Genomic DNA, 25616 nt, shown 5'->3' on the forward strand with positions numbered 1-25616 from the left:
AAGCAGGAATCAGCGACAACGCCGAGTCAAGCCATACCGAAGAAACAGGACATTGGACCGCATGATAAAGGTACTCCCTCCGTCGAGTAGTTGTACTGTAGAATAACCAAGACGTGTTCCGTCATGTTGCATAGGGGTGTTCTTAAGGTTCTCGAATAGAGTACCGTACTTTACTTAGTAGTAGCTGCACAATTTGCTCTCCGCATTATCCGAAACGAAGAGTACCTATAATATCAGCAGTCGAGACGACACGTGATGCCATTTTCGTATCTTGTCAGATCTGCTGCAGAATCCGATATCAGGAATCGCGAATAAGAGCCGGCGGCCTTATCTGAGTTGTTTGGCCTGTCGATCATCTGGAATCTGGCATGTATTCCGTACGGAGACTCCGTACTTCCTCACAGGTACTTGGTATTTGTAAAATCTTCATGCGTGCGACGGGACGGGAGGGTCTAGGAAGAAATACACGGCGAGCCGTGCAGAAGGGACGGCCGAGGCTACGAAAACGGATGCATCTGAAACCATTTGTGGAGTTGTCAATCGTAGACATTTCCCGAAAGTCAATAATGTGTGGCGTCCATTCTGACTGTCTGAGTTATTAATAATAAAGGAAAATCATACTTGTAAAGGGTCGTTCATCCAAATAGGCTACTAGTAGTATACATACTTGTACCGTACAGTAGAGCTAAGGCTTGCTTGCCGGCACTTGCAAGGAAGACGGGCAGGATAGCGTTGCAAGGAAATGAGAAGTTCGAACTAATTGCAGGACGCGTCCGAGACTCGAGTCCGAGACAGACACCGAGCCGACACCACAAAGAGATTGAGATGATTGTTCCAGGGTCGGGAGCGTCTGAGGGCATCCCCATTCCTCAACTTGATAAGATGAACACATTGATGGGTAAACTGTACTAATGAAGTCTGGGGGCTGGAACACACGACTAGCTTGGCGATGGTCTTGCCGAGACAGAACCAAACATGGTGGATGAATAAAGTGTTCTGTGTAGCCGTACGGAGTACTACTCCTGCAACGTAGCCTGACAAGAGATGATAGGTATCGCGTAAGCCAGCTAAGCTAGCTACTTTGTTGGAATCATGAAACCAAAGAAGGAACTCAAAGTATCTATATTTTATATATAGTCTCCCTACTTACTACGTACTACGTACTACGTAACTACTATACGTTGTAACTATATAAGTACTATATATATAAACGTATACTTTCCGACCTCGCCAGGCCAGGCCTGGCTAACAAGTCTTGTATTCGGCCCACCGACTCATCAAAGGCCAAAGCTTGCATCGAATTATTTGAAGGTTGAGAGAGAGAGTCAGAGAGAGAGTCAGAGAGTCAGAGAGTCGGGTTCGTGCCGAGGCCTGGGCACTCCGTCAACGATAGGTAGCTCTTGCGAAGGTGTGGTTTCGGTTGTTGGGGTTATTGGGGTTGTTGGCTAATGGTTGTTAGATCGTCAGCTCCCTTTCCGCTTACTTAAATGACGGGTCGTATAGGAAGAAAGGGGACAAAGCAAGCAAGCAAGCAAGCAAGCATACCGTACGTACCTTTGTAGCATCGCGGATTGCGGTTAGATACTAGTTAGTACAGTAGTACTTTCTGCAACGGCGGCAATCGCCACTTTCCTGCCATATCTATCGTCCCGTGGGCGTCTAGGTCGATCCTTGCAGACTCACTACATGGCCAAACGAGGTCACGGTGCTCACCTGATCACGATGGCGATCTTCAAACTCCGGATGGCGTGGGCGTGGGTGTGGGTGTGGGTGTAGGTGAGTGATCTCGACATTTGCCAATCGTCGGTCTGGGTGCAATCCTCCGAAGGTAAGAGAAGAATGATGAAGGATAAGGATGAGGATCTCTGGTTGGACGGTGGGCTGGCTAGTGGGTCCAAGTCCACATACTCTGTACAACCACTACGGTACTACTTACTACCTAGGTACTACTACTTATCTATCTACAATGTGAAACTCCTCCTACAACTAGACCGAGATTAACCTTCCAGTAGGATTATTTTTAAAGCCCAAAGTTTAGATTTTCCTCTACAACTACTACCTACTAGTAACTACTCACTACTGGCACCTCCGTACGCCCTCAAAAATCAAAGACAGCACAGGACAGCCTGGATAGGAGACTTCGCCGGCACTCTTTCCCTTGACCGTGCCTACTAATTTCGCTAAGCCACGCTAAATTAGCGCCCCCTAGCCCCTTAGCAAACCCCACCCCCCCTTGTGGACCCCTTCCAATATTAAAAAGTCGAGCTGTCCTCCACTTCCAATCCTTTCTTCGACACACACAACTCTCTCCGTCAACGACAACAGAGCTATCAACGTCTTTGCAGCGGATTGCCCCCGTCTGATTCCTTTCTCTTCAATACTTTTTGTAATACCCCAAAGATACCCCCAAGATACCCACCTCTCCCTTCACTCACCACCCACCCAACCTCCCCTTTGAATCACCATGTCTGCCGAAGCTCCCAAGCCTGTCGAGGCCCCTGTCGCCGCAGAGGCTCCCAAGACCGTCGAAGAGACCCCAGCTGTGGCAGCTGATAACCAGGTTGAGGCTTCTGCCGTCGCCGAACCTACACCAGCCGTCGAGGAGGCAAAGAAGGAAGAGGTCGCCGACTCTACTCCAGTCAAGGAGGAAGTTAAGCCTGTTGAGGAGGGTATTCTTGGATACAAAGGACCTGGCCTGTTGAAGTAAGTTGTGCAAACACTTGTTCATAACGGGGGGAAGACCAGAGGTCGAACGCTCGGTCGAAACCTGCTCGACTGCAGAACGTTTCCCGGGACTGCGAGCGTCACTCGACTAGCTCAAAGCTTTATATGATAAAGAGAATTGGGAAATCACCTGTCACATTGCGATGATGGAATGATAAGAACTGACAAATGTTTCCTTTTAGGAGTTTCATCTTCCAGAAGAAATTCTTCTACTTCGGATCTGAGCCCGTCGATTCGAAGACTCTCTCAAGCTACCTCCGTGGCGAGAAGGCTCAAGATGTTGCCGGTAAGAATGTCGCCTGGGCTGCACACACAGGCAATGGACTCCTGTTCTTCACCAAGAAGGCCAGCGAGAAGGCCACCCCCGCGGGAATATTCAATCTGGTAAGCAACATTTCCCGCCGATTAATAGCTTCAGCTGACACTCTGCGCTCCTAGTCTGAGATTTCGGATATCGCTGAAGAGGGTACCGTCGATTTCGCATTTACCCTTGGTGGACACAAGCACATCTTCCAGGCCAGCTCTATCACAGAGCGCGACAACTGGGTGGCTGTGTTGAAATCCAAGTCCGCCGAGGCCAAGGAGCTTGCCCCAACCGTTGTCGAGAGCGAGGAATACAAGAAGACCCACACAGAATTGACCAAGCCGGCTGTTGTTGCCACTGCCACCCCCGCAAAGGTCGAGGCACCCAAGGAGGAGAAGGCTGAGGAGAAGGCTGAGGAAAAGAAAGAGGCCAAGGAAGAGAAGAAAGAGGAGAAGAAGGACCGCAAGAGCCGCTCTGCTTCCCGCAAGCGAACTTCCATCTTTGGGGGCTTTGGCATTGGCAAGAAGGAGGAGAAGTCTGAGGTGCCCGTTTCATCCGAGGAATCTGGGGTAAGTACACCCTTGTTCATTGACGTGCCATTCTCATGGCAGAAGGCTCTCTCTCTCTCTTTAACCATCTCTGTGTTGATCAAGTCATACTAACTGTGACTTACAGCCTGCTCCCGTGTCAGCTGCCGAAGAGCCTGCAGTTGCCCCAGCCGTTGCCGCTCCTACCGAACCAGCCACCCCCAAGCCCGATGTCACCGAGCCGACCCCAGCTGTTGAGGAGACTGTAGCGTACGTAGTATCCCGTCACCGGTTGCCTACTTTGTGTGCGGCCGAACATCCTCGAACAAATATCTCAGATCATTGTTCATCAGTCCAAACAAGACTAACTTTCTGATAGCACCGCCCCAGCTGAGAAGCCGGCTCAATCTAAGCGTAACAGCATCTTCGGCACCCTCCAATCCCGCTTCTCCCACAAGGAGAAGAAGCCAGACGCTGAAGTCGCACCTGTCGTCCCAGCTAAGGAGGCTGAGCCGGTTTCTGAAACTGCCCCCGTCATCCCAGCTGTTGAGTCCAGCGAGCCACTTGCTCCTTCGGTCGCTACTCCCACCGCTGTAGGTCCTTTCAACCAATTTCCTATCGCATACATGCTAACAGTACACCTGCAGGTCCCAACCGAGTCTACTGAAGTTCAGGCTACCAACGGCGAGGCTAAGGCTACCGATACCCCAACTGCTAAGAGCGAGAAGCGCAAGAGCACTCTCCAAGTACGTTGAAACCGCCACTCCCTCTCCACCTCGTGGGAATATGGACATGTGTGCCAAAAAAACGTCTTGCAAATCCATACCTTTATCAAGCAGTGCTAATATTGTTACAGTGGTTGAGCAAGAAGGAAAAGACCGGCAGTGATGAGGAGGGTGAGAAGCCAAAGTCTCCATTCGCCAAGCTCCGTGCTACCGTAAAGGGCAAGACCTCTCCCAAGGCCGAAAAGGTCAGTGAGAAGCCAGCTCCCACCGAGGAGAGCGCTGCAGAGACCGCTACCCCTGCTGTCCAAGAGCCTGAGAAGGTTGCCCCTGCTTCTACTCCAGCGGTGACTGCCTCTGCATGAGCTCCTAGCAGCAATGTCTCGTCATTTCCCACCGATGAACGGTTTCTCATCATCGTCGGAAAACGGATCTCCTTGAAATACCCCAAGATTGATTGTTTTCTTGATACTCCTCTCATTTTTGCAGTACCGGTGTCCTTTGTCTTCTGCGTCGCAATTTCTGCTGCGTATTGATACCCTATACCCAGACTTGTCGTCTTTACGGAAATCACCATCTGCCACTAGGGCAACCTTCCACACACGTAATACCTAATAAAAATCTGTTTGTCGTTCGCGCAAGATTCTATCTTATGGATCGTGATTGGTGCTACGCATATGATTTTCATTCATTTATTTGAGGTTTCTAGGAGTGAAATCTGATACTTGCTCACCTCCTCTTTTCCGTCGTACCCGTGAACCAATTCCAAGAATGGGCCGGGGCATCCTCGTGTCTGAAGCTCCGCATCGAATCCACGAGTCTCCCACACCACTTTCTTGCCCAAATTTTCCGATTGGACGATCCCAAGTCACGCGAACTCTCCCTCTCTCTTGACGTCGTACGACCGTTTGTCTGTGATACCCGAGTACTCACATCGTGATCAGGCCTAAAAGTAAGATGGCTTCAACCCCTTGTTAGGCAACGAAGTAGACTGACAAACTTTGACGTCGGATAGCTCCGGTTCGCTTGCCAGCTCGCTATATACTACGCACGTCGATCGATACATCATAAAATCAAGACAACTGACCCGCCATCATGAATAACCCCGAACAGAATCCCGACCCCTGACCTCTGTCAACTCCTCACAATCCTCACTCGGCCCTCTCGGAGCTACACCTTCCACCGTCCACCTGACTTCCTCCCCGGGTCCCTCGCTCCCCAAAGTCTCTCTTCTGTCTCCCGGACGCCACTTTGTTCACGCCTCCGTCATCGACCGATACGCCTACCTCGACGTTACCCTCTCCATCGTTCGCCAAGAATGTCCGACGGGCGTGGGGGCGCTCCTCAGGTTTCGGGCGTGGAGGAGAGGATGGTGACAGAATACGATCTATGCGGATGGGACGCTTGATAGAACAGGGGTGCCGCGGCCGGAGAGTGTGGTGGGCGATCTCAACAAGGAGGTGGATTGAGGTGGATTAAGGTGATCATGTGAAGTTTGCGGAGTTGCTGTCAGGAGATCTCAACTTTATCTATCAGGACTGCAAGTCGCATCGAGACGTCAGGTGAGGATAAACCTCCTCCTTACCGCTGCTTCGATCTCATGTCGAAGGGAATTCCATCGCTCATCCATTCGTCACTCATGGCTTGCAGAAGAAACTGACAACCTCGCTCTTTCTGAAGCAATCATCAGGCGTCCAATGGAAGCTCACCCGATGTATATCCACATCTACTCATCCGCACCGACAACTAGTTACAGGTGAGCAGAGAGAAACTTGGAAGACACAGTCGAGCGTTCTTGCGCAAAGACCTGTGCTGGAAAGAAACGTAAGACCCAGCGACCAAGCATGAATAAGCCGTCATGCGAAGGAAAGCATGGCTCAATCTCCAACTACTTCCCGCTGGCCTCTCGCAGCCGACATGGAAAAGGCTTCCCCACGAGAATCCAAGGTCATGTCTCACATCAAAGGCTGTCGCCCTGACCAAAGCTCGTTGTCAGAGAAGACACACAGCTGAGGGATTACCTTGCAGTAAGAATAGCAAGTGCGGCCTTCCACTAGCAAAAAGGAGCATGGGGACTTCTCTCTCTGTCCAGGACGGCTTCAAGCTTCAACGAAAGGTACAGAAGACGAGCTTTCTTATTTTGGAAGCTCAAGGAGCGAAGACAAAAGCGAGACTGAATGATTATGGAGAAACAGTCATGGAGATGGTTCGAGACGTCGAGATACTAGAAGGATTCCTACCGCATCATGGGAGCAGATGGGTTTTGACGTGTAATAAAAGGGGGATGTGAAGGTGTGCGCAAAGGAAATGGATGCTAGAGACAGAGGCGAACATGGCGTTTCTCAGATGCAACGAGCATCTATCATGTATAGAGGATAATCCAGCCGGAACAAGGCACAGGATGAGGAAGCAAACGACAGCTACACTCGTGATCACAAGGCAAAGCACAGGATCGATTACTTTTGAAGAGACCCTGGAATGGATCTAGCTAGCCCCGACTCTCGCTACGAGTTGGAGGTGTAAACATAAAGGGTGAATGATGGCTCCTGGGGGTAGCTTTCGGATTAGACGAATGTTGACGAAGATCGGAGCCGCAGAGATAGATGCCTCGGACGTGGTTTGGTTTGGTTCCGTTCCTGCTGCTGACAAAGCACTCGAGTCTAGAGCATCATCCATCGCGGGGCAGATCCGATGGATATTAGAAATCAACAAAACCGCTCCTTCATCGTCCTAGTCTTATTTTTTTTCCCTACAAGTAAAATATTCACCTCCTACAGAATCTCTGCGGAATACTCAACCTTTTCTTTATAGTCCAATCCCTCATATACCCAAAAGACAGTCAAACTGTTTTCTTCAGCTCTCAGACGGACTCTACGGTCGGGCGCCGCGGGATTCTCTGTGGCAGCAACAGCAAGTGTACAGCAGAGGCCATACAAGCAGAATATTGGTGCCGGTCGTCTTGGGAGTGCGGAGAGAAAGATGCATAGCAAGGTTGTCAGTGAGTACCGGCTGGCCCCTTGAAATTCTCGCGTAGGATAGGACAATTGGATAGCGGGCACTTCTACAAAAAAGAATGTATGCTAACAGGTCTGCGATAGTCATTGGCTCCGGCCCTGCAGCGCATACAGCGGCTGTCTACCTCGCTAGGGCGGAGTTGAAGCGTGGGTTCCTCTGCTGCAAAAGGCTGCTCACAGCTCTAATATATACATAGCTGTTCTCTATGAAGGTTTCCTTGCGAACGGTATTGCGGCCGGTGGTCAATTAACAACGACCACCGATGTAGAGAACTATCCAGGCTTTCCAGACGGCATCGGTGGTTCAGAGCTGATGGTTTGCTTCCACAAACCATACTCCGCTGAACCTATCTTGACGTTTCTTGCAGGAAGCCATGCGCAAGCAGTCCGAGAAATTCGGCACCCAAATCATAACCGAAACCGTAGCCAAAGTTGATCTCTCCAAGCGACCCTTCAAGTACTGGAACGAATACGCCGAAGACAAAGAGCCTAACACCGCAGATGCAATCATCATTGCTACCGGTGCTTCCGCTCGCAGACTCGGCCTCCTGGGAGAAGAGAAATACTGGCAGAACGGAATCTCGGCCTGCGCAGTCTGCGACGGCGCCGTGCCGATCTTCAGAAACAAGCCATTGGTGGTCATTGGCGGCGGAGACTCTGCGGCTGAAGAGGCTATGTTTTTGACGAAATACGGGTCCCATGTTACGGTTTTGGTTAGAAAAGATTATCTAAGGGCTTCCAAGACGATGGCGAACAGGCTGCTGGCAAATAAAAAGGTGACCGTTAGGTTCAACTGCGAGGGTGAGGAGGTCAAGGGCGATGATCGCGGATTGATGAGCCATATGGTCATCAAGGACTCGAAGACTGGCAAGCTGGAGACTATTGAGGCAAATGGGTTGTTCTACGCTGTGGGGCATGATCCAGCAACTGCGCTTGTCAAGGGCCAGATTGAGACTGATGAGGAGGGATATATTGTCACCAAGCCAGGCACGAGTTATACCAACATCGAGGGCGTGTTTGCCGCTGGTGATGTGCAGGACAAGAGATACCGACAAGCAATTACTAGCGCCGGTGCGTTCCTTACACCCAACATAAGTCTTGCAATTACTAATCACGATTGCAGGTTCTGGATGCATAGCCGCTCTCGAAGCCGAGAAGTTCCTTGCCGAGCTGGAGGACGAGAACACACTCGAGGCGGAGAAAGGTGCCGAGAAGGGCAACAACGTGGTCGTTCCCGAGTACCGATCCAACCCTCTCCTATAGAATCTCTGCATTTACTTTCTTGCGTGTTCGTTGGTCGTAATTGAAAATAGAGGATACCTGGATATACCGTAGAGCTAGCTAGCTCTGCCTTTGCGGCAGCAGCCGTTCCAGGCGACAGAACGAGAATTACAAGACGGTTCTCCCTGGGCTCGATCGTTTATCCTTGAGACTGGAAGTTCAACGTGCCAGTCACTAGTGCGCTACGCTGAATTCTTCTCCTTCTATTATCACGACGAGTTTGACGACCGCTATCAAACTCGAGACTTTCCCTTAAGCGGCGGGTTCCGGAACCTCCTTTTCCTCTCGACCACTCGACCACTCGACCACTCACTACTCGTGCCAGGATTGAGTTTAGTTTATTTGGGCTGATTGTGAGAGCGAAAAGAGTCCCCTGCTGTGCATGAATGCACCAGATCGCATTGTCATTGAAGAAGACTCTTGCCGGTGGAAGATCTTGCTCTGGTATTGTATACTATATTTTCCGCATGGCTTAAATTCCAACCCTGGTTTTCTCACCACCACCACCACCACCACCCAGCCCATAGTCATTGACGTCGTAATCACCCGTTACTGCTACCCCCAAACCTCCCGCCGATGCTTCCAAAGCCACCCATATCCCTCCTGAAGAATTTGCCAATGCTCTTCAGGTTGCCCTCGACCGTGGCCTTCGCTTCCTCGCTCAACGGACCCCCGATCCTATCGCCGACGGTCCCAGCACCAGGCGTCCCCATCCTCTCGACCCCGTCTCGCGCGGCACTGAACAGCTTCTCGCCGAATGCGGTGGGATCAAATCTTGTCTGTAGATTGGGGATGCCAGAAGCGGCTGAAGTGGCGCCGAGACCTAGACCGCCGCTACCGATACCGCCAGCATTCATGAGGGGCGTCAGGAGTGGGCTCATGGCTACGAGTTGCTCGTTGCTCTTCCCGTCTCTGTGCATTCCAAACATTTCGACGAGTGCAGGTTGGTCTGGTTTCCTCACACCCTTCAGCTCTAATATCTTGCGGAAATTGGTATCGGAGCGGTCGCCAATGTGGATGAGGTATGCCTGAACGAGGCCTTCGGCTGGAGAGGGCCGTACTTGGAGGGTCTTCAGGAGTGGATCGAGACGACCCATACTCTGGTTGACTCGTTTTACGAAACCGGCTTGGGCAGCGGTGGACGAGGATGCGGCGGACGGAGAATGTGAGAGGAGTGTAGTGAGGCCCTTGGTAAGCACGTACTTGTCAAGCAGCATCTGCATTGTCATTAGCCATCTATAGCATTGAGGTGCAGTACGGATTCTTACCTGCTCGGCACCAACCTCGGAAATAGGCCGGCACTGCACAATATTTGCAATGTACGCATTTGCCAGGTGCTCGACGAGGTTGTCGCAGAACGCTCTAGCATACTGCGCTTTTGTTACTAAAGGGAGGATTTCTTCAGCTTTGCTATTGATGTGTCTCAATATTTCTGCCACGAAGGAGCTTTGGTCTCCAACGCTATCCATCTTACTCCAATTCGTGTTCCTCATCTCCCGCCAGGACGGCTCACAGACGGCTTCCACTTTTTGCACCATTGCAAGCACCGCCGCACTCGCAACACCCATAAAGGTATCACATTGAGATGAGAGATCAACCTTCGAAGCGAATTCGCCGTCTATCCGTTTCTTCAGGTTGTCTTCGAGTTGCTGAGTATTTGCATGCCAATAGTCTGCTGTGTTGAGCACCAGAATAGTGTTTTCAAGACTGGCACCACCAGGGACCTGCAAGAAGTAGAGCAGCACTTGCTGTGCATACTCGTCCAAATACTTCGCCAGGGTCTTGGAGAGGTCCAGTAATCTTTCCCCTGTGGACAGTTTTGCACATTGTGCCAAGGTCAATTTGTAGAAGTGGAACAGTTCTATCGAAGACGGTATGACGGCCTGAGATGAGAATTCTTCGTCTTCAGGCATCAGAGGTTGATTTCGGTATTTCGGTATCATTGTTGCCAGCTGCTTGTCTTGTGACGCAACCCAGAGACTGAGATATGGCTCAAAGGCCTCCGATATTGATCGATCAAACGTATGCGGCTTCTCTTCCATCGAGCCGAGTGTATCGATACTATGTCGGGGCTCGCTGGCGAACCTCTTCTCTAGACCTTGCTCAAAGTCCATAGTCTCTTGTAGGCAGCTCAGTAGAAGGTTGACATCAATCTTCCCACCGTCCTGCCGCCTCATACTTCTTTCCAATATGCCCTTAAAGTCGTCTCTCGTCCCTTCACAGAAGGCATTTGCCAGAATTTCGTTGACTCTCCACTGCAGCGGAAATATTCCAGCATGTTCATCATCATAGGTTTTCAGCATGCGCTTGAACCAGCTGTATCTCCTCCCAATATTGTCCAAACTACCAGCTTCATCGTTCCCCTTGAAGACCTGCCGGTACTCCCTCAGTTGTGTGTTGACATACCAGGTCACCAGTCTTGCCCTCGCATTGTCTCCCAGGGCATCTGTGACCAAACACGCCTCCCCCAATACAATCTTTTTAGCCGCCACCTCTCCCTTGGCGAACGAGATCTCAAAGTCCTCGCAGATCTGCTCCAAGAGCTCTCTCTGTAGATCTGCCACGTTCCGACTCAAGGTAGCAATCTGGTCAATGCTCCTATAGCTATTGAAATGCCGCATGAGCTGCAGCACCGCCTGAAGCAAGCTCGCACACTCCTTGTACTGCCTCGTCTTTGCCAGTCCCCGTAACTGTTCGTATGCCGTCGTCAGCATCTGCAGCCGCTTGAGAGCTGTCATGGACAGGGTCAGGTTCCGCTTCGTGCTATCTAATCGTTTGATATCCTCGGTCATGGACGTGATTGTCTGCTCCGTCTCTATCGCCCTTGAACGGACCGATTCGATCTTGCTGAATAGCTGGGCTAGCTCCTCTTTCGCGGACTGCATGCGCTGCAGGCTCGAGTCGTCGCTCAGTGCTTGCGCGGCCTCGAGGGCGGATATCGATGTCGAGAGGTCATCTTGGTGCTTTTGCAGGGCGGCAGCTGTGCTACCTATCGAGGTGAGGGTTGAAGCATGGGAGAAGATGGCGTTCAGATGCTCAATTGGATCATAATCGACTGGCAATATAATCAGTTAGTGCCTAAGTCTTTGGGTTATAAAAGAATAGAGGCATAATCAATAAAGGCTTACCAGCATCCAAGGAAGATGGCGCTTTGGACTCGCCATTCATCTTGCTCAATTGATTTTATGGGTGCAGGGTAATTTGCTTCTGATATCCTCCAGAGTCACATCAGCAGCGGCAGATTGGAGTACCTGTGGCTGGGCTGCGATCTCGAATTCCTGATGCTGTCATGCTTCGTGTTCAGAATTGCGCATAATTCCGCACAGCTTTGTGAAGCTATCGATAAGGGCTTCCCCCCTCCCCCTATTTTTCACGGTGACAATAGTGCGAAATCAGATCCAGCTTCAATACTCTCTATGTCAAGATTTGCTTCTGCCCTCTGTATCCTTTGAGAAAAGAAACAAAATTATTGAGGAGCGGTTGACTCGCTGAACCCCCTTTGCTCTTAGCGTATTGACTTTGTTCAAGTTCTAACAGTCTGGGAACACGATACGGTCCAGACATCCTACCTACCTAGGCTTGAATAGCTGTGTAGAAAGTATATGAATTTCTCTCATGGCAAAGCAGAACATCTCCTTTTCTCAGCCGGGCAAGTCCCCTACTCTATCTAAGGAAACGACCACCTCCCAACTTCCAACATGCGATTCTCTATTCTCAACATCAATCAGAGCTTATGACCTCTCTACCCTTACTCGTTATCGCCATAACCACGCCATCGGCCGACTAATGAACGAACGAACTCTCGCCAGGCAACCCGTACAGGTACATATTCCAAATCATGTAGCCATCGTAGCGGTGCGTCGAGTAAGCCAGGTAATCCGACATGCTCCGCTCATCAAAGGCCCATGAGAAAGGTTCGAAGCGAAAGTGTTGCTAATTCAACAATTTTACCCCGTATATATGTTCACGATACTGGGTCAGATGCGTGGTGCGGGTCACTGAGATCAGGTAAATAAAGAGAGGTTCTTGTAGATCAGGTGTGCATTGTTGGATTCTCCGCAAGATCGGTCAAATTTCAATGAGACGAAGTTCAAAACAGAAACGAAGCTGCTGTTTTCCGACGCATGTGAGATCGAGGAAATGCCATACACCAAAGAAGATTGCATTGTCCTGAGAAAAGCGAGAAAAGCGAGAAAAGCAAGGTAGATGATGTAGTGTAGGTCCAGGCTATCTGCGGCCGCAAACAAAAAAAAAACAACAAAACCACACGCCTCCTCACCTCCTGTCTTTCCTAATACCCACCAACAACGACCTCCAAAGTCTTTGGAGCTCCATCACTCACAGCACCAGCGAGATCTTGTGAGCCTGACGCACCGACATCATCATACGGAAACGCATAACCCCTCCCATCCCCATTAACCGCGTGCACCACCCTCGAGTAATGGTTTGTAACTCCCCCTGCGCCCTGATAATACGCCCTCAAGTTCTCCGCCGGATGCTTGGAGACTTCCAACAACGTGCTCCTATTCAAACCTGCCGCAAGCCTTGCCGTAAGATTTCCCATCGCATCAGTGTTGACCGGGTACGCAGCGAAAGGGCCCGTAGAGCACGAGAAAATATCTTTGGCTGAAGGTTTGGCGAAGCTGCCGAGGTTGGCGAAAGTAAGGAGGTTGTTGGAGACGTAGGCCGAGACAGTACCCCATTGCGCTTGTGTGTCCACCGTCAAGGGTGCACGGGAGTATTTGTCCCAGATTGCGTTGACATAGGCATCGTAGTAGCCTTGGAAGAGCGAAGAGTCCATGACGATGCCTGTGTTGGGGCTCAGCGCCCGTAATACACTGCCATTACTGGCTCGTACTACAAGCTTATCCCAGCCTTTGCCATCTTTGGCGTTTTGATCAATGAGGCCTTGGGCGACTCTTTGGAGCCCATTTTTTGGAATGCCGATAACGCTTTGTTTGGCCCCGGCGGTATTGATAAGATTCAACGCGATGGGAATCGAGACAAAGTCTACGTAGGAGATGTTGGCAAAGAGCTGGAAGTTGTTGAAGGTGAATTCACAGAAACCCCAGTTGAGCTTATAATTTGGGTCCGAGGGGTTGCTAACAGAAGGCTCGACAAGCCCAGGGCCAGGATTAAGCAGGAACGTCAAACTTGAGTCAATGCTGAACCAAATTCGACCACCCGCAATACGAGGTATTGTGACAATCTTGCTGGAGCCAGGAGGACCGAGAGGGATAGCGCAGTTGACAGCAAGTGGTGAACCGACGGAAGAAGGAGAGGAGGGGTAGTAAGGAGTACGACCGTCAGACTGAATGAGAATGAAGCGGTAGCTGTTGTCAATTGCGAGTCCTGTGACATAGGCATTCACGTTGTTGGAGGAAGTGCGGTTGACGAGAGAAAGATTGAGGGTGGCGGCTGTAGTTGCTGATACGGAGAGATCACGGTCGGTGGCGACGACTGCAGCTTCAGTACCACCCTTCTCTTTTTGGCCGACTCGCGATCCAAGAGTTGCAATCGAGGACGCTTGACGGGCGACGCGCGCCTGGATTGACTTGCTCAGCTTGCGGGCCCGAGTTTTGGTCGAAGCAGTGGTTGGAGGAGCTTGAGAGTTTGCATCTGGGCTCCCGAGACGCCACTGGTTGAACTTGGCTTTCAACTTCATCTTGGGGCCTGCCATGATACTAGGTAAAGGGATTTTGTAGGAAAGTTGCGGAAACAATTTTTCTTAATGATATAAATGAAAGACGGAATATGGAAGATGAAGAAATATCTATACTTGCAATCGGGGCGCCAAACTGATCATTCATGTCTCGTCTCGAGACCAGAATGCTCGCGAATCTGCAAGATGAGGGAAGTGCCTTTCCTTGGGTATGTCATCTCGAATAATTTTCGACGAAAAAGGCGGACTCGTGAGCAGTGAAGTCAAGAGCCACCAATGTATGATTTTGAAAAACGCAACCAATCGTAGTGAAAGCGAATTACTATTCGATTCAATTGTTCGCCCGGAGGCATGCAAATTTGCAGCTGTGATTAAGGCAAAGACAGCTTTGAAACATATAAAGCCCCGCACTACGAGGAGAACGAATAAGAAACATGAAAAGATACTGTGTGTGACTTGCAGAGATCCTCCTCAAGACATAAGAGATCCGTGTGATCTGTTGTTATGTGCCACGAATGTGGGGAAAATGATTCGGATGAGACCCCTTGACGGGCCGTCGAGAGTCCACGAGGCAATGCAACACAGAATTGCGAAACCGCAGAAGAGCTGACGGACGGACGCATAATCATATTGTGTCAAGCGAGGCCTGATTCAATACCATCGAGTTAGTTCGTAATTCATAAAAGTCGTGAATCGTGATCTTAGATCACCTGCTCAGGAGGTATTCTTCATCTTCCCGCATGTCGAGCACGTCCACCACTTATGCTCCATAACCGTGGTACATTGCGAGCACGTCCAAGTGTGTGTCTGCAGAACAGGCTTCTGCGTCGTTGCTTTCCTCCTCTCCGTGTTAGCTATCTGGGTCGTGATCTCTGTCGGCCGCTCGGCAGTACATGCATCACAAGAAAGGAAGTTAATCGGGTTGTGAAGAGTGCAGAATGGACAAGTCCATCCAGTTGCGGATAGAAAGGGCGAAGATGGATCCGGGGTCTGGACCGCAGCTGGGACAGGGACAGGAGAAAAGGCTTGATGCTCGACAAGAGCTGGAGCTTTGCCAGCCCTTGATGATAGTGCCCTCGGCTTCTTTGCGGAACCTTCGGCCACCAATCGGCTGACAGGCCGGTCGGGATTTTGTCTGAATGGAGGGGCTTTTGCTCTGTACTTTGCAGAGTCTACAGAGGATGGAGCCTCTCTCTTGATGGCGTTGGTGGTCGGAGACCCAACCTCGCCGCCACCATTCCCTGTGGGGTTCGAGGCCGTAGGCTGGATGTAGTCTTTTCCGTATCTCTTCTTCTCATCTTCTTGGACTAGCTCCCATAGAGCCTGCGCAATAGCACGATCATTCGCATCATCTTCGTCGGCCTTAGTCTTGAATCCGCTTTGTGTTGCTTCCTCTGTCAAATCAATAATTTCTCGGTCGCTCTTGTTGTTCTCTCCGCAACCTTTCATCACTATGTTCCGTCTCTCAATAGCATCAACTATAACACTCCGAATATCCGTACCGGCTGGAACTGGTCGACCGCCGAGCTTCTGTCCAGATCCCGAGTGCAGTGTGCGTCTCTTTTCCGCTGCATTACGAGCAATGCGTCTTGCCTCTTCTTCCGAGACTCTCATCCCACCAAGGCGTTGACCATCAGACAGAAAGCCCTCTCCCGTGTATCCCTTCGAAATGAGATCTTCGTATTCCTTTCGAAGCTGGTCCCACAAGGCGTGGAACTTCTCATCGTGCGGACCGTGCACATTATGAGCCAACTCGTGGAGCATAGTATCGACGACTTGCTCCATGGGCAGGAAATTATTTTTGTTGGCCGCGTACCGTAGACGAAGGCAAATCTTCTGACCCCCGTTTATGTTGAGTCCTGGAACAATTAAAGTATGCCTTTATCATTAGGGACTCATCTCTTGCCTAGGAGATTCTGCTGTTCGGGAAAAAACTCCATCAGTGTACCAACCCTCCAGTTCCGCGCTCTCATTAGAGGCTTGACCAGAGAGGCAACCCTCCTCAAGGTAAGGAGAGCTTCTTTCTCGCGCTCATATTTGTTGAGATGGGAGTACTGCGAAATGAGGGCGTCGATTTCCACCATGTTGATTTACTTGCCACGAGGCTGTGGCGGGTCTCGATTGTTGAGGGGTGTCGGGATGTAGCGTTTGGAAAGAAGAACGGGGACAGTTGTAAAGCGTTGGGGTTCTTTGTATCTTGGAATAATCCAGAATGCCCACGCGCTGTACAGATCAAGCCGGTACTAACTCAAGACGTGAGGCTGAAGATGTTTACTAAGTTTGGATTTCACTGTTGCCTATAGCGAGATAGGGGGCGCTTACTAAACACTCATATTATGGAACTCGGATCACCAAAGAGTTTCTACATCTGCAAGCTTGCCATAAAAAGAAATTGTTATTGACTATTCAGAGTTCGATGGCTACTTAACAGGTCTCTCAAACCATAGGTATATAGACTCTAACCCCCGTCTTCTTCACTCTTAGCCTTCGTCTTCACCTTCAGGATCACGAGCAGCTTCTTCTTCTTCTTCTTTTCACCAGTATCGTCTTCCTTATTCGTCTCTTCATTTGTTTACTCACTCATCCGCCAGCTCTCTACCGTCTCCCAACCCCTAGGCCAATATTGGACCTTCGTCCGAATGCCTTTCCTCTCGATCACCGGAACCATGTTCTCAGATACACACCTCCACTCATGCGAGCTCCAAACGATCTTATCACCCTCCATAATTCCCGCGATTTCTGCACGGCTGCCCGCCCCTAGGCTCTTCACAATTCCAGTAGCGAAACTATTCCTGTCCATGCCAAAACCCAAGAGATGTCGGTTAGGCCGTTTCAAGTGGTGTGTCCCATTGGGTCCCTAAATACATACCTTCGAAGAGCCGTATCAATGTTCCGTTGTGAAAGTCCACATAGTGCTTCGTAATTTCGTCTTCCAGAAGAGGTTTTAAAAGCTTCAAGAAATCTTTGATCCCATGCGGTTCTCCATGAGCCTTTTTCTTCGCCAAGGGCTTTGTGACTAGGTCCTCCATGGGTCGGGCAAGGTCTGATAGCTGTCTTGCTCTCAGCTCAACTCAGACAATGAATGCCCAGGCTCGGGAGGTGAGGTGTTCTCTTGCGTAGGCATCCGTGTCGCAAGAGTCATAATGTTGGGGAGTTCTGAATTTCTCTGCGTCAAGGGATTGGTGTAGTATTTGATGCAGAGCATGTTGATTGTTGCTTGATCGTAGGACCCACTGTGGCTGCTATGGCCAAAGGGCATATAGATAGATTGGCAGTCTCTGATGCCTTCGTAAAGCCAATCAACCTTCAGGTCCATTGATGACGGACCGAGCCATATCTGGGTCATCTCGTATGACGGATTAGATCACAGTACTCAAACGTCTCGATCTGGCAGTCGTACTCAAGAATACAACTATGGGAAAAGACCATCGTACCAAGGCATTTCTTATCCCCACCGTTGCGAACGAAACTCCGATAGCAGTTAATCTGTGAAGGTGCTGTCTCGAAGAATTCGCATAGCTTCAAGAAGAAGGTATGGTGTCTGTTCTTGATGGCTTAGATATTCCGTGGAAGATTTCCATACCAGTAGTATCCGTAGTAACCAGAAACACCTCCATCTGTTGGTGCTGGCGAGTTACTGTGGATCTGTCCGACCATATAGACCGAGTCTCGTAGAATAGACGCTGGGCCATTTTGAAAAATAGACCAGGGCCCCTCTCTATATGTCCACACTTCTCGAGTCTTCTTTGGTGCTCTGCTGAGATCCCATGCCACAGAGATCTGATATGCATCGGCGGGAGGAGGGGAGGCCATGAACGCGAATCCAGAACCGAGAAGCCCTCCTTGATCACGGTGAAGCCTAACGATCGGGCTATCTGATTTGAATTGATCGCTTGACGATGCAGAAACGCTGTAAGGTATCATCAGATCTCCCAAAGTCTTGCGTCCGGCGTTCCATGACACTCCGGCTTTTGAGCTACTCATGACAACCGGTAGGATACCTTCTTCGTCAAATGCCGAAGGTCTATCTTCGAATGAAAAGCCTCCAAACAGTGAGGAAACTTCCACAAGGAGTTCCTCCTCTTCAACGTCGGACCCGCGGATCAAAAGCATCATCTGAAGTCCTGTGGCATTATCATGCTGGTCGAACTGAGGTGTTATCAGAACTGAGAGCTTGGGGATCTCCAGCTTGGGGATCACCAGGGCGCTTATTTTGGCTTGCGAAGATGATAGAGTACAGCAAGAAGAAAGAAGAACTAATGTTTTGTGAACCACGAAGCAAACTCAACAGAGTATAATGGAAGCCATAACAGGGAAGCTGCGAACGCTTCACCCCAGACGTAAAGATTCAAAGAGCTTGCCATTGTGCACTGCTTCACCTTCAGCATTCGCATCCATCCATCTGTGCTGTTCACTCGAGTGCCGTCAAAGGATTCATGATAGTATTTGCGCGCTGTGGGGGGAAATTCAATTATTCTTGAGCCAAGCAGTGGTGATGGGGAAGGGTTTAAAGCTGATGAAGGTCGATTGTGGTCGGAGTCAACAAGGCCGACTCCCTTCCACTGAGCTGCGCTACCCCACCTCGAAACTTCCGGCTCCTATATCAGTTTTCGTCAACACCATCACACAACTACCAACACAAGTACAAGTTTTCTTACTTGATTTCCCGGCATAACAGCAGAATATCAAGCATTCATGGACACTGTAAGTTTGAGAAATACAACAACACACACACACAGATTAATATTGAACATGACTGACAAGACGGCCATAGCTATCCACAGTACCAATTGAGATACGTCGTTTCGCCGACTACGTTGACAATCACCTCGAGAATGTCGCAAACAATATCCGTGAAGCCCTCTCGTCCTCGCAATGGCTTCCCGAGTCTGCACGTCCGAGCCCCCCTCCGCCGCCGCCACGAGCCTTCCGAGTCCCGATGCCATCCTCCTCCTCATCCATCTATGCACAGGTCCAGCGCTGGATCTTGAAAAACAAGATTCTCACTGCAGTTATCGTCATTACCGTTGGCGGTGCAATATACCACGTAATAAGGCGGAATTCGAAGAGCAAGAAGCGCAGGGCGAAGCGCGCAAGCAATGGCGCCAGACTCGAGGTTGTGGTGGTAGCTGGATCACCAAGTGAGCCCATCACCAGATCTATTGCGCAGGATCTAGAACGAAGAGGGTTTGTTGTGTACATTGTATGCAACACCATCGAGGAGGAGGTGCTGGTACAAAACGAGTCCCGTCCAGACATCAAGCCTCTGATGGTTGATATTTTGGATGTAAGTTGTCTCGTCGCCTACCTTTCCGCTCCACTTCTCGAAAGTAAACAAATGCTAACCTAACCCCTTGAAAGCCCTCGAGCGCCCGCGCTTCGATCGACCGCTTCGAAGCACACCTTCGATCACCACACTCTCCTTTCCAAGGCGCTAAATCCCACCACTTAACCTTCCGCTCCCTCCTCTTAATTCCATCAACAACCTACCCCTCCTCCCCTATCGCCGCTCTCTCCCCAACAACCGTCTCCGACCTCCTTAACACCCGTCTCTTGACACCGATCCTGACCCTCCAATCCTTTCTCCCGCTCCTCCAAATCCTCCCTCTCTCCCACCCACACTCCAACCCCAACTCCGGGCCCCCAGTCAAGCCCTCAGTGCTGGTCCTCACTCCCTCTATAATCTCCTCCCTGAGTCCCGCCTTCCACGCCCCTGAATCCCTGATCAATTCAGCCCTCACATCATTATCATCCGTCCTAAGCGCCGAGCTCTCGCCCTTAAAGATCCCAGTAACGCACCTTCAACTCGGAACCTTCGACCTCTCCGCCTTCGCACCACACTCCCGCACCCATGCCGCCACGTCCTCCGCGCAGCGCGCAGAGACGCTCCAGTGGGAGCACAGCACCCGTCTCGCCTATGCAAAGAACTACGTTGCCTCCACGTCCGGCTCTTCCTCCCCCTCCGCCTCCTCGCTCTCCAGAGTCGGCAAAGGGAGTTCCCTGCGCGAACTCAACAACGCCGTGTTCGACGCCATGATTTATGGGAAGGGGGGCGTGGTCCGAGTCGGCGTGGGGAGCTCGCTGTATGGATTCGTGGGTGCCTGGGTGCCGCGTGGCTTGGTCGGCTGGATGATGGGCGTTAGGAGGGTAGACGCGAAGGGGAGTAGAACGGAGTTTGGACGCGGACAGCAGCCGCAGGGGCTGATTATGGATCGGGCTGAAGACGAGGATGGGAATGTCAAGGGTTTTGCGACGGGGGACGAGGGGAAGAAGGGGTGCGGATGTGGTGCTAAGCATCCCAAGGGGTTTACGCACGATGAGGATGGTGGATATATTTCTGTGTATGGGGAGCAGGACGATGAGGAATCGGGGAAGGGGCATGGATTTTAGTTTAGGCGTTTGTGACGTTGTAAGCGGTGTAAACATATACGGTGGCTGCTACGATACGCGAATTTTGGGATGATGTTGTTGCGGATATGGGATGGCGTTTCGATTTGGAAGACCTCTGTTCGAGATAAGGGTAGTTATGGGCAACAGGGCAGGCTAGTAGTCAGCGGGAGTACAACTGATGGGACAAGGCAGGAATTCAGCTCTGGAGATCATCTCCATTCACAAGTTACCATATCTCGCGTAAACATAGCACAGTCAGTATGCACAGAATTTTGAAAGAGAAAATGGGATCCTAATTCATTTCCTACATCCTTCATATCTAGCTCATCTTTTGACTACCTGCAACTCTCTGAATCGAACGAAAAGGGTAGGACTTATTACCGCTACCACAGAACCTTGCGGGATCTATCGTGCCGATGTACCACCCTGGAGCGGCGCATTGCGATGAGCTGTTCTCGAAGGTCCGGACGCAGGGCGCGGTCTATACTATATGGCTCAGCCTTGTATCTGCAGGGCATGCGGGACCCTCTGGACTGCAATCGGGCATTTGCGCCGCTGTAGGATAGGGGTGGACAATCAGGTAGAAGGTCGTTGTACCGTATGTTGTGCAACCGACCCGCCGAGATCGTTCCTCGTTGGTGCATCTCTTGTTCCAAAAAAGCCCGTTACGCACTCCGATCTTGGGAAGTGAGAATTCGGTGTATTCGTACGCGCAACGGCTGACTTAACTTCCTCGGGCGTCGGTCCGGATGCGGAAGGAAAGGGGGGCTAGCCGTTGTAGCCTCGCCCCCTTCTGTTCTGATGACCTCCCCGACCGCGCCCACCTCCCCAGTTCGGTCCTCCCCCGCCATGGTGCCATCTTCCTCGGCCTCTGCCTCCCCCGCCTTCTTCTCCGGCGTAGCGTTCACGCTCGGCTGCTTGTTCCCTCTCGGCTCGCTCCATCAACAGGCGCTGTTCCTCGGCAATCTCTTCGGGGTCTTTCTCGACCTTGACAGTCGGCTTGGGTAGGTCAGTTGGCCAGCGGGGATGAGCGTTTTTGCACGTCTTGCCGTCGGGACAGAAGCCCGCCAGGTAGAATACACAAAGGATCTTGCGGACGTGGCGTTGCGAGCAGACTGGTCCCAGAGGGCAGAATCCTTTCTCGTAATGGGGACACGGAGGGAGCTTCGAGGAGGGATCGAGATGGAGATATAGACACTCATCTGTAAAGCATCAGTCAGTATTAGAAGGGACTCCCTCCACATGGAACGAGAAGCATACCTCCATTAGAACAGTACCCATTCTTGGCAAAGAAATTGCACTCGGGCATTTTCCGCAGGTTGTACTCATGCAGGAACTCGCAGCTCTCGCCCTTCTTGCACAAGCCCCGCAGCCAATGCTTGCAGACCAGGTTATTGTAATTCGACGGGTTGTTTGCGGCCGTGTGTCGGTCGGGGCATTTGGGTCCCAAGGGGCAGTGCCCTTGGAGGTAGGCCTTGCACATGGGCCGGTTGGGCGTGATGCCATGGCGGTAGTTCTCCAGGAGGAACTTCGAGAAGGAGAAGTTGTATGTGGGAGCCTGGTGCTCTAGAATCTGTCGGGCGAGGTCCTTGGGCCCAGGGCCGAGAGATAGGACGGCTGCCATGTTGTTGCTGATAGCAAAGTATGTATTGGTGTACCTAGTGATGAGGTGCGAGAGATATTCCGGGGCAGTCAGTGCCTTAGTAATCAAGCCTCTGTTACGGTCGGTCAGTCAGAAGGAGCTGTGTTGGGTTGGAAGGGTCAGATGGCGCAAGTCTGTTCGTGTGTTCGTGTGTTCGTGTGTTCGTGTGTTCGTGTGTTCGTGTGTTCGTGTGTTCGTGTGTTCGTCTGTTCTCTGCAGGATGTGTGCAGAATCTGCAGAATGTGCTCGGTGATTAAGATCGGCCAAGATGTGTGGCGGTGGATATGCGGACGTGGCACAGAATCCAGGGTCCTTGTATTTCTCGGGTTCTGGATGTCGCTGTACCGGTAGTACTGTAGGATGTTTGGGGGCTGAATGGACGGTGGATTGACGAGTTGCCGGTGTTGTTGACGTTGGCGAGAAATGGCTGGGGTTGCTCGCTTCAGCCTCTTGGCAAGGCTGTAGCTCCGCACGACCCATCTTCAGTGGCGATATTTATATGTTTCATCTTCTTCTCCCTAGTTCACAGATGTCTCTACCTTCGTGGAGAAGATGTTCGATATTAATCTCCTGGTACCGATAAGTTCATTCTTCATTCTACACCGTATCATATAAACGGGCCTCGAACGAAGATCATGGCTGTCGCCTGCACCACGTCGTCAGGTGGCGAGCGGGTTACATAAGTACGGAGTAGAGATGCATGCGTTCTTCTTGACCCTACCGATAGGACCCACAGGAACGGCCTCGGGTGCCCTCTCGCGTGCACACCGGTATATCGCTGACGACTTGCTATTCGTACAGTCACGATACCTGTACATATATGTGCATATATGTAGATGGGAATTTACCGTCTTGACTAATGTCTGGGATGACGGTTCCTCTCATGATTGATAGCTTGGACGCTGGTAGAGCTATAGTCGTGCATGCTATGCCTACGTACATGTGTACAACATGTGTGGTGTATAATGTACGGAGCACTACGTATATCCATATACGAAGTACGTAGTACATGCATCTACATATGTATGTATTCTGTATACAGAGTATATATACCTTGCGTATACGTATATGTACCTTTGTGATAGGTACCGGTACCGCAGCTCGGCCCAGCGGTTTATGACCATGTTTCGCACCTCGGGCCAGGCAGCGGTCGTAGCGGCGACAGCGATTGACTTTACAAGGTAACCAATGACCCCTTAGTCACTGACGGCCTGACAGGTACCGGTACAGTAAGGTAGACTAGGTACTGTAAGTTGGATCCCTTGCCATGTCCATGTCCATGTCCATGTCCATAATATAACAACATATACAGTAATATCACGGTTATATTAATATAGTTTAATAATATACGTAAGTAGTAACACCAACAACAGTTGCTGCTATAGGTACGTAGTAGTAGTACCGGTACATATCCACACACACACACACAATCACTCCGCTCGGAGAACCCAGCTGGATGGATACTGGGAATCGTGTCGACTCGGCATTGATCGTGCAGCTGGACCCCCGCGCCCACCCACGCCCGTGTCCTCGGTCTTGAACACCCAACACCCAACACCCAACGATCAACGATCAACGATCAACGATCAACATGCAACATGCAATATACAACAACCAATTATCAACCTACTTTCTCCTTCCTTTGCGTGCCCAACCTACAATCCTGCCTCGTGCAGAAAAGGCTTTCGGTCCTTTCTCTCCTCGATTCCAACCCTAATTTAATGCACACAAAACACACAAACACACACCAAAACCATACCTCATCTAAATATATCATGCCAACACCAATTCTGTCACTTTTCCTCTCCCCTCGGTTCGACTCCCCGCTCTATGTAGCAGACAGAAATTGGGACAGGGCGGGATATAGCCTACTTCTCATCTCGTCAAGCCAAGAAGCCTCTCTTTCCTCCCACTTTCCATTCAACGATGGCCAACTTCTTCGGACCAAGTCCTCCACCAATTCCCTATGGCGCGAGATCGCATGCCAGTGCAAACCGAAGGCCATCTCGGCCCTCACTAGATGCCAGTCTTGCGAACCTCACTCGTAAGAATGCCGTATACTACCCTAACTACCGCGTCTATCGTGGCGAGACACCCGATACCTTGAACTACCACTGCATCAGCCATGTCTTCTATGCCTTCGCCCACGTCGCTCGCGATGGTGGCGTGTTTGTAGGAAATCCTCCTCCTGGGCATGTATCTTCCCAAGCTCACATTGTGGACAGCTGAGTGATGAGTGGGCCGATGCTCAGATGCCCGTCGATGGAGCGACTGGGTGCCTGGGATCTTTCGTGAGGTTGAAAGCCCAACATGGCTATCTCAAACTGATACTGTCAATCGGTGGTGGAGCGGCAAGCCAACACTTTCCGACGGTGGCATCCAGTGCCGCAACAAGAGACAATTTTGGAAAATCTGCCAAAGGTCTCATAGAAGCATGCGGTTTTGATGGGATCGACAGTGAGTCTTGGCCCATCACTTCCTCACGCTCTGCTAACAATCCGCCCAAGTCGATTGGGAACATCCCTCCGATCCTCAGCAAGGTGCTGACTTTCTCGCACTACTCGCTGCTATCCGTTTGCATCTCCCAAGCGAACGCTACCTCCTCACAGCAGCGCTGCCAGCTGGAGCGTGGGCGCTGCAGAATATCGACCTTTGCAAAGCACAGCACTACCTCGACTTGGTCAATTTGATGGCATACGATTTTGCAGGCTCGTGGTCCCCAACTGCTGGACATCATGCCCAGCTCTTTCCAGGAAATGCTGGTGAGCCATCAGGATCTGCAGCGGTCGATTACGTGATCTCCACTGGCTTCCCCGCCAGGAAGATTTTACTTGGTGTCCCGGTATACGGGAGATCGTTCATCGGAGCCCACGGTCCTGGTCAACCGTACAGTGGATGTGGTGGCGAGGAAGCAACCTTTGACTATAAAAAGCTTCCAAGAAACAACTCCGAAGAAATAGTGAATACGCGAGTTGTGGCTGCGTTCTGCACGGGTGGCGATGGAGGCTTTGTTTCCTACGACAATCCTGACACGGTGAAGATGAAAGCGAATTACGCACTGGAAAAGGGACTTGGAGTGAGCTAGCTTTCTCGATTTCGAAGCAGGGCTGACCGGCATGCACAGGGCTTATTTTACTGGACCGGCACGGGAGATGCGGCTCCTGGATCTCGAAGCCTCATATCAGCCGGGTTCAAAGCGCTACACGGAGGCTAGAGCTCTCACGATATCGACGGCTTTTGTGCGTGCACGGCACCGCCTAGAGTGACGGAAGCATAACAACGGGTCGCCATCACAATGGCATGGATGATCGAGGATTGGTACAAGGAGCAAAGAACGAGACATGATGTAA

At 50.9% G+C, this 25616-nt stretch overlaps 9 protein-coding genes across 10 annotated transcripts; 4 read left to right on the top strand and 5 right to left on the bottom strand.

The window, feature by feature from the left end:
* Positions 1-2464: 2464 nt before the first annotated feature.
* On the top strand, positions 2465-4642 carry L3040_007634 (uncharacterized protein; the record flags this gene model as incomplete). The annotated part of the gene is made up of 7 exons (XM_007291795.2): positions 2465-2703; positions 2907-3108; positions 3163-3597; positions 3704-3825; positions 3935-4148; positions 4203-4301; positions 4412-4642. 7 exons carry the CDS (start codon positions 2465-2467, stop codon positions 4640-4642), a joined length of 1542 nt encoding a protein of 513 aa, XP_007291857.2.
* Positions 4643-7256: 2614 nt separating this feature from the next.
* On the top strand, positions 7257-8554 carry L3040_007635 (uncharacterized protein; the record flags this gene model as incomplete). The annotated part of the gene is made up of 5 exons (XM_007291794.2): positions 7257-7275; positions 7376-7438; positions 7489-7607; positions 7660-8362; positions 8415-8554. The coding sequence occupies 5 exons, from the start codon at positions 7257-7259 to the stop codon at positions 8552-8554; spliced, it is 1044 nt and encodes a 347-aa protein (XP_007291856.2).
* A 560-nt stretch (positions 8555-9114) lies between these two features.
* L3040_007636 (uncharacterized protein) lies at positions 9115-11740 on the bottom strand (the record flags this gene model as incomplete). Its single annotated transcript, XM_007291793.2, has 3 exons — positions 9115-9789; positions 9841-11627; positions 11701-11740. The coding sequence occupies 3 exons, from the start codon at positions 11738-11740 to the stop codon at positions 9115-9117; spliced, it is 2502 nt and encodes an 833-aa protein (XP_007291855.2).
* Positions 11741-12863: 1123 nt separating this feature from the next.
* L3040_007637 (uncharacterized protein) lies at positions 12864-14252 on the bottom strand (the record flags this gene model as incomplete). The annotated part of the gene is made up of 1 exon (XM_007291792.2): positions 12864-14252. The coding sequence occupies one exon, from the start codon at positions 14250-14252 to the stop codon at positions 12864-12866; it is 1389 nt and encodes a 462-aa protein (XP_007291854.2).
* A 696-nt stretch (positions 14253-14948) lies between these two features.
* L3040_007638 (uncharacterized protein) lies at positions 14949-16318 on the bottom strand (the record flags this gene model as incomplete). The annotated part of the gene is made up of 2 exons (XM_066154932.1): positions 14949-16093; positions 16141-16318. The coding sequence occupies 2 exons, from the start codon at positions 16316-16318 to the stop codon at positions 14949-14951; spliced, it is 1323 nt and encodes a 440-aa protein (XP_066010812.1).
* A 977-nt stretch (positions 16319-17295) lies between these two features.
* Positions 17296-18598, bottom strand: L3040_007639 (uncharacterized protein; the record flags this gene model as incomplete). Of its 2 annotated transcripts, none has more annotated exons than XM_066154934.1 (4): positions 17296-17571; positions 17669-17753; positions 17818-18383; positions 18524-18598. In XM_066154934.1, the coding sequence occupies 4 exons, from the start codon at positions 18596-18598 to the stop codon at positions 17296-17298; spliced, it is 1002 nt and encodes a 333-aa protein (XP_066010814.1). The 2 variants fall into 2 exon arrangements, with proteins under 2 accessions (XP_066010814.1, XP_066010813.1); XM_066154933.1 differs by having other exon boundaries at positions 17534-17580; positions 17635-17753.
* Positions 18599-18929: 331 nt separating this feature from the next.
* L3040_007640 (uncharacterized protein) lies at positions 18930-20624 on the top strand (the record flags this gene model as incomplete). Its single annotated transcript, XM_007291789.1, has 3 exons — positions 18930-18938; positions 19009-19521; positions 19596-20624. The coding sequence occupies 3 exons, from the start codon at positions 18930-18932 to the stop codon at positions 20622-20624; spliced, it is 1551 nt and encodes a 516-aa protein (XP_007291851.1).
* A 768-nt stretch (positions 20625-21392) lies between these two features.
* L3040_007641 (uncharacterized protein) lies at positions 21393-22248 on the bottom strand (the record flags this gene model as incomplete). The annotated part of the gene is made up of 2 exons (XM_007291788.2): positions 21393-21826; positions 21885-22248. 2 exons carry the CDS (start codon positions 22246-22248, stop codon positions 21393-21395), a joined length of 798 nt encoding a protein of 265 aa, XP_007291850.2.
* A 1944-nt stretch (positions 22249-24192) lies between these two features.
* On the top strand, positions 24193-25480 carry L3040_007642 (uncharacterized protein; the record flags this gene model as incomplete). Its single annotated transcript, XM_007291787.1, has 4 exons — positions 24193-24438; positions 24492-24723; positions 24774-25342; positions 25391-25480. The coding sequence occupies 4 exons, from the start codon at positions 24193-24195 to the stop codon at positions 25478-25480; spliced, it is 1137 nt and encodes a 378-aa protein (XP_007291849.1).
* Positions 25481-25616: the final 136 nt, after the last annotated feature.

This window comes from Drepanopeziza brunnea (genome assembly GCF_022702325.1).
Source record: "Drepanopeziza brunnea f. sp. 'multigermtubi' strain 214-2 chromosome Unknown ctg13, whole genome shotgun sequence".
Taxonomy (NCBI): domain Eukaryota; kingdom Fungi; phylum Ascomycota; class Leotiomycetes; order Helotiales; family Drepanopezizaceae; genus Drepanopeziza; species Drepanopeziza brunnea.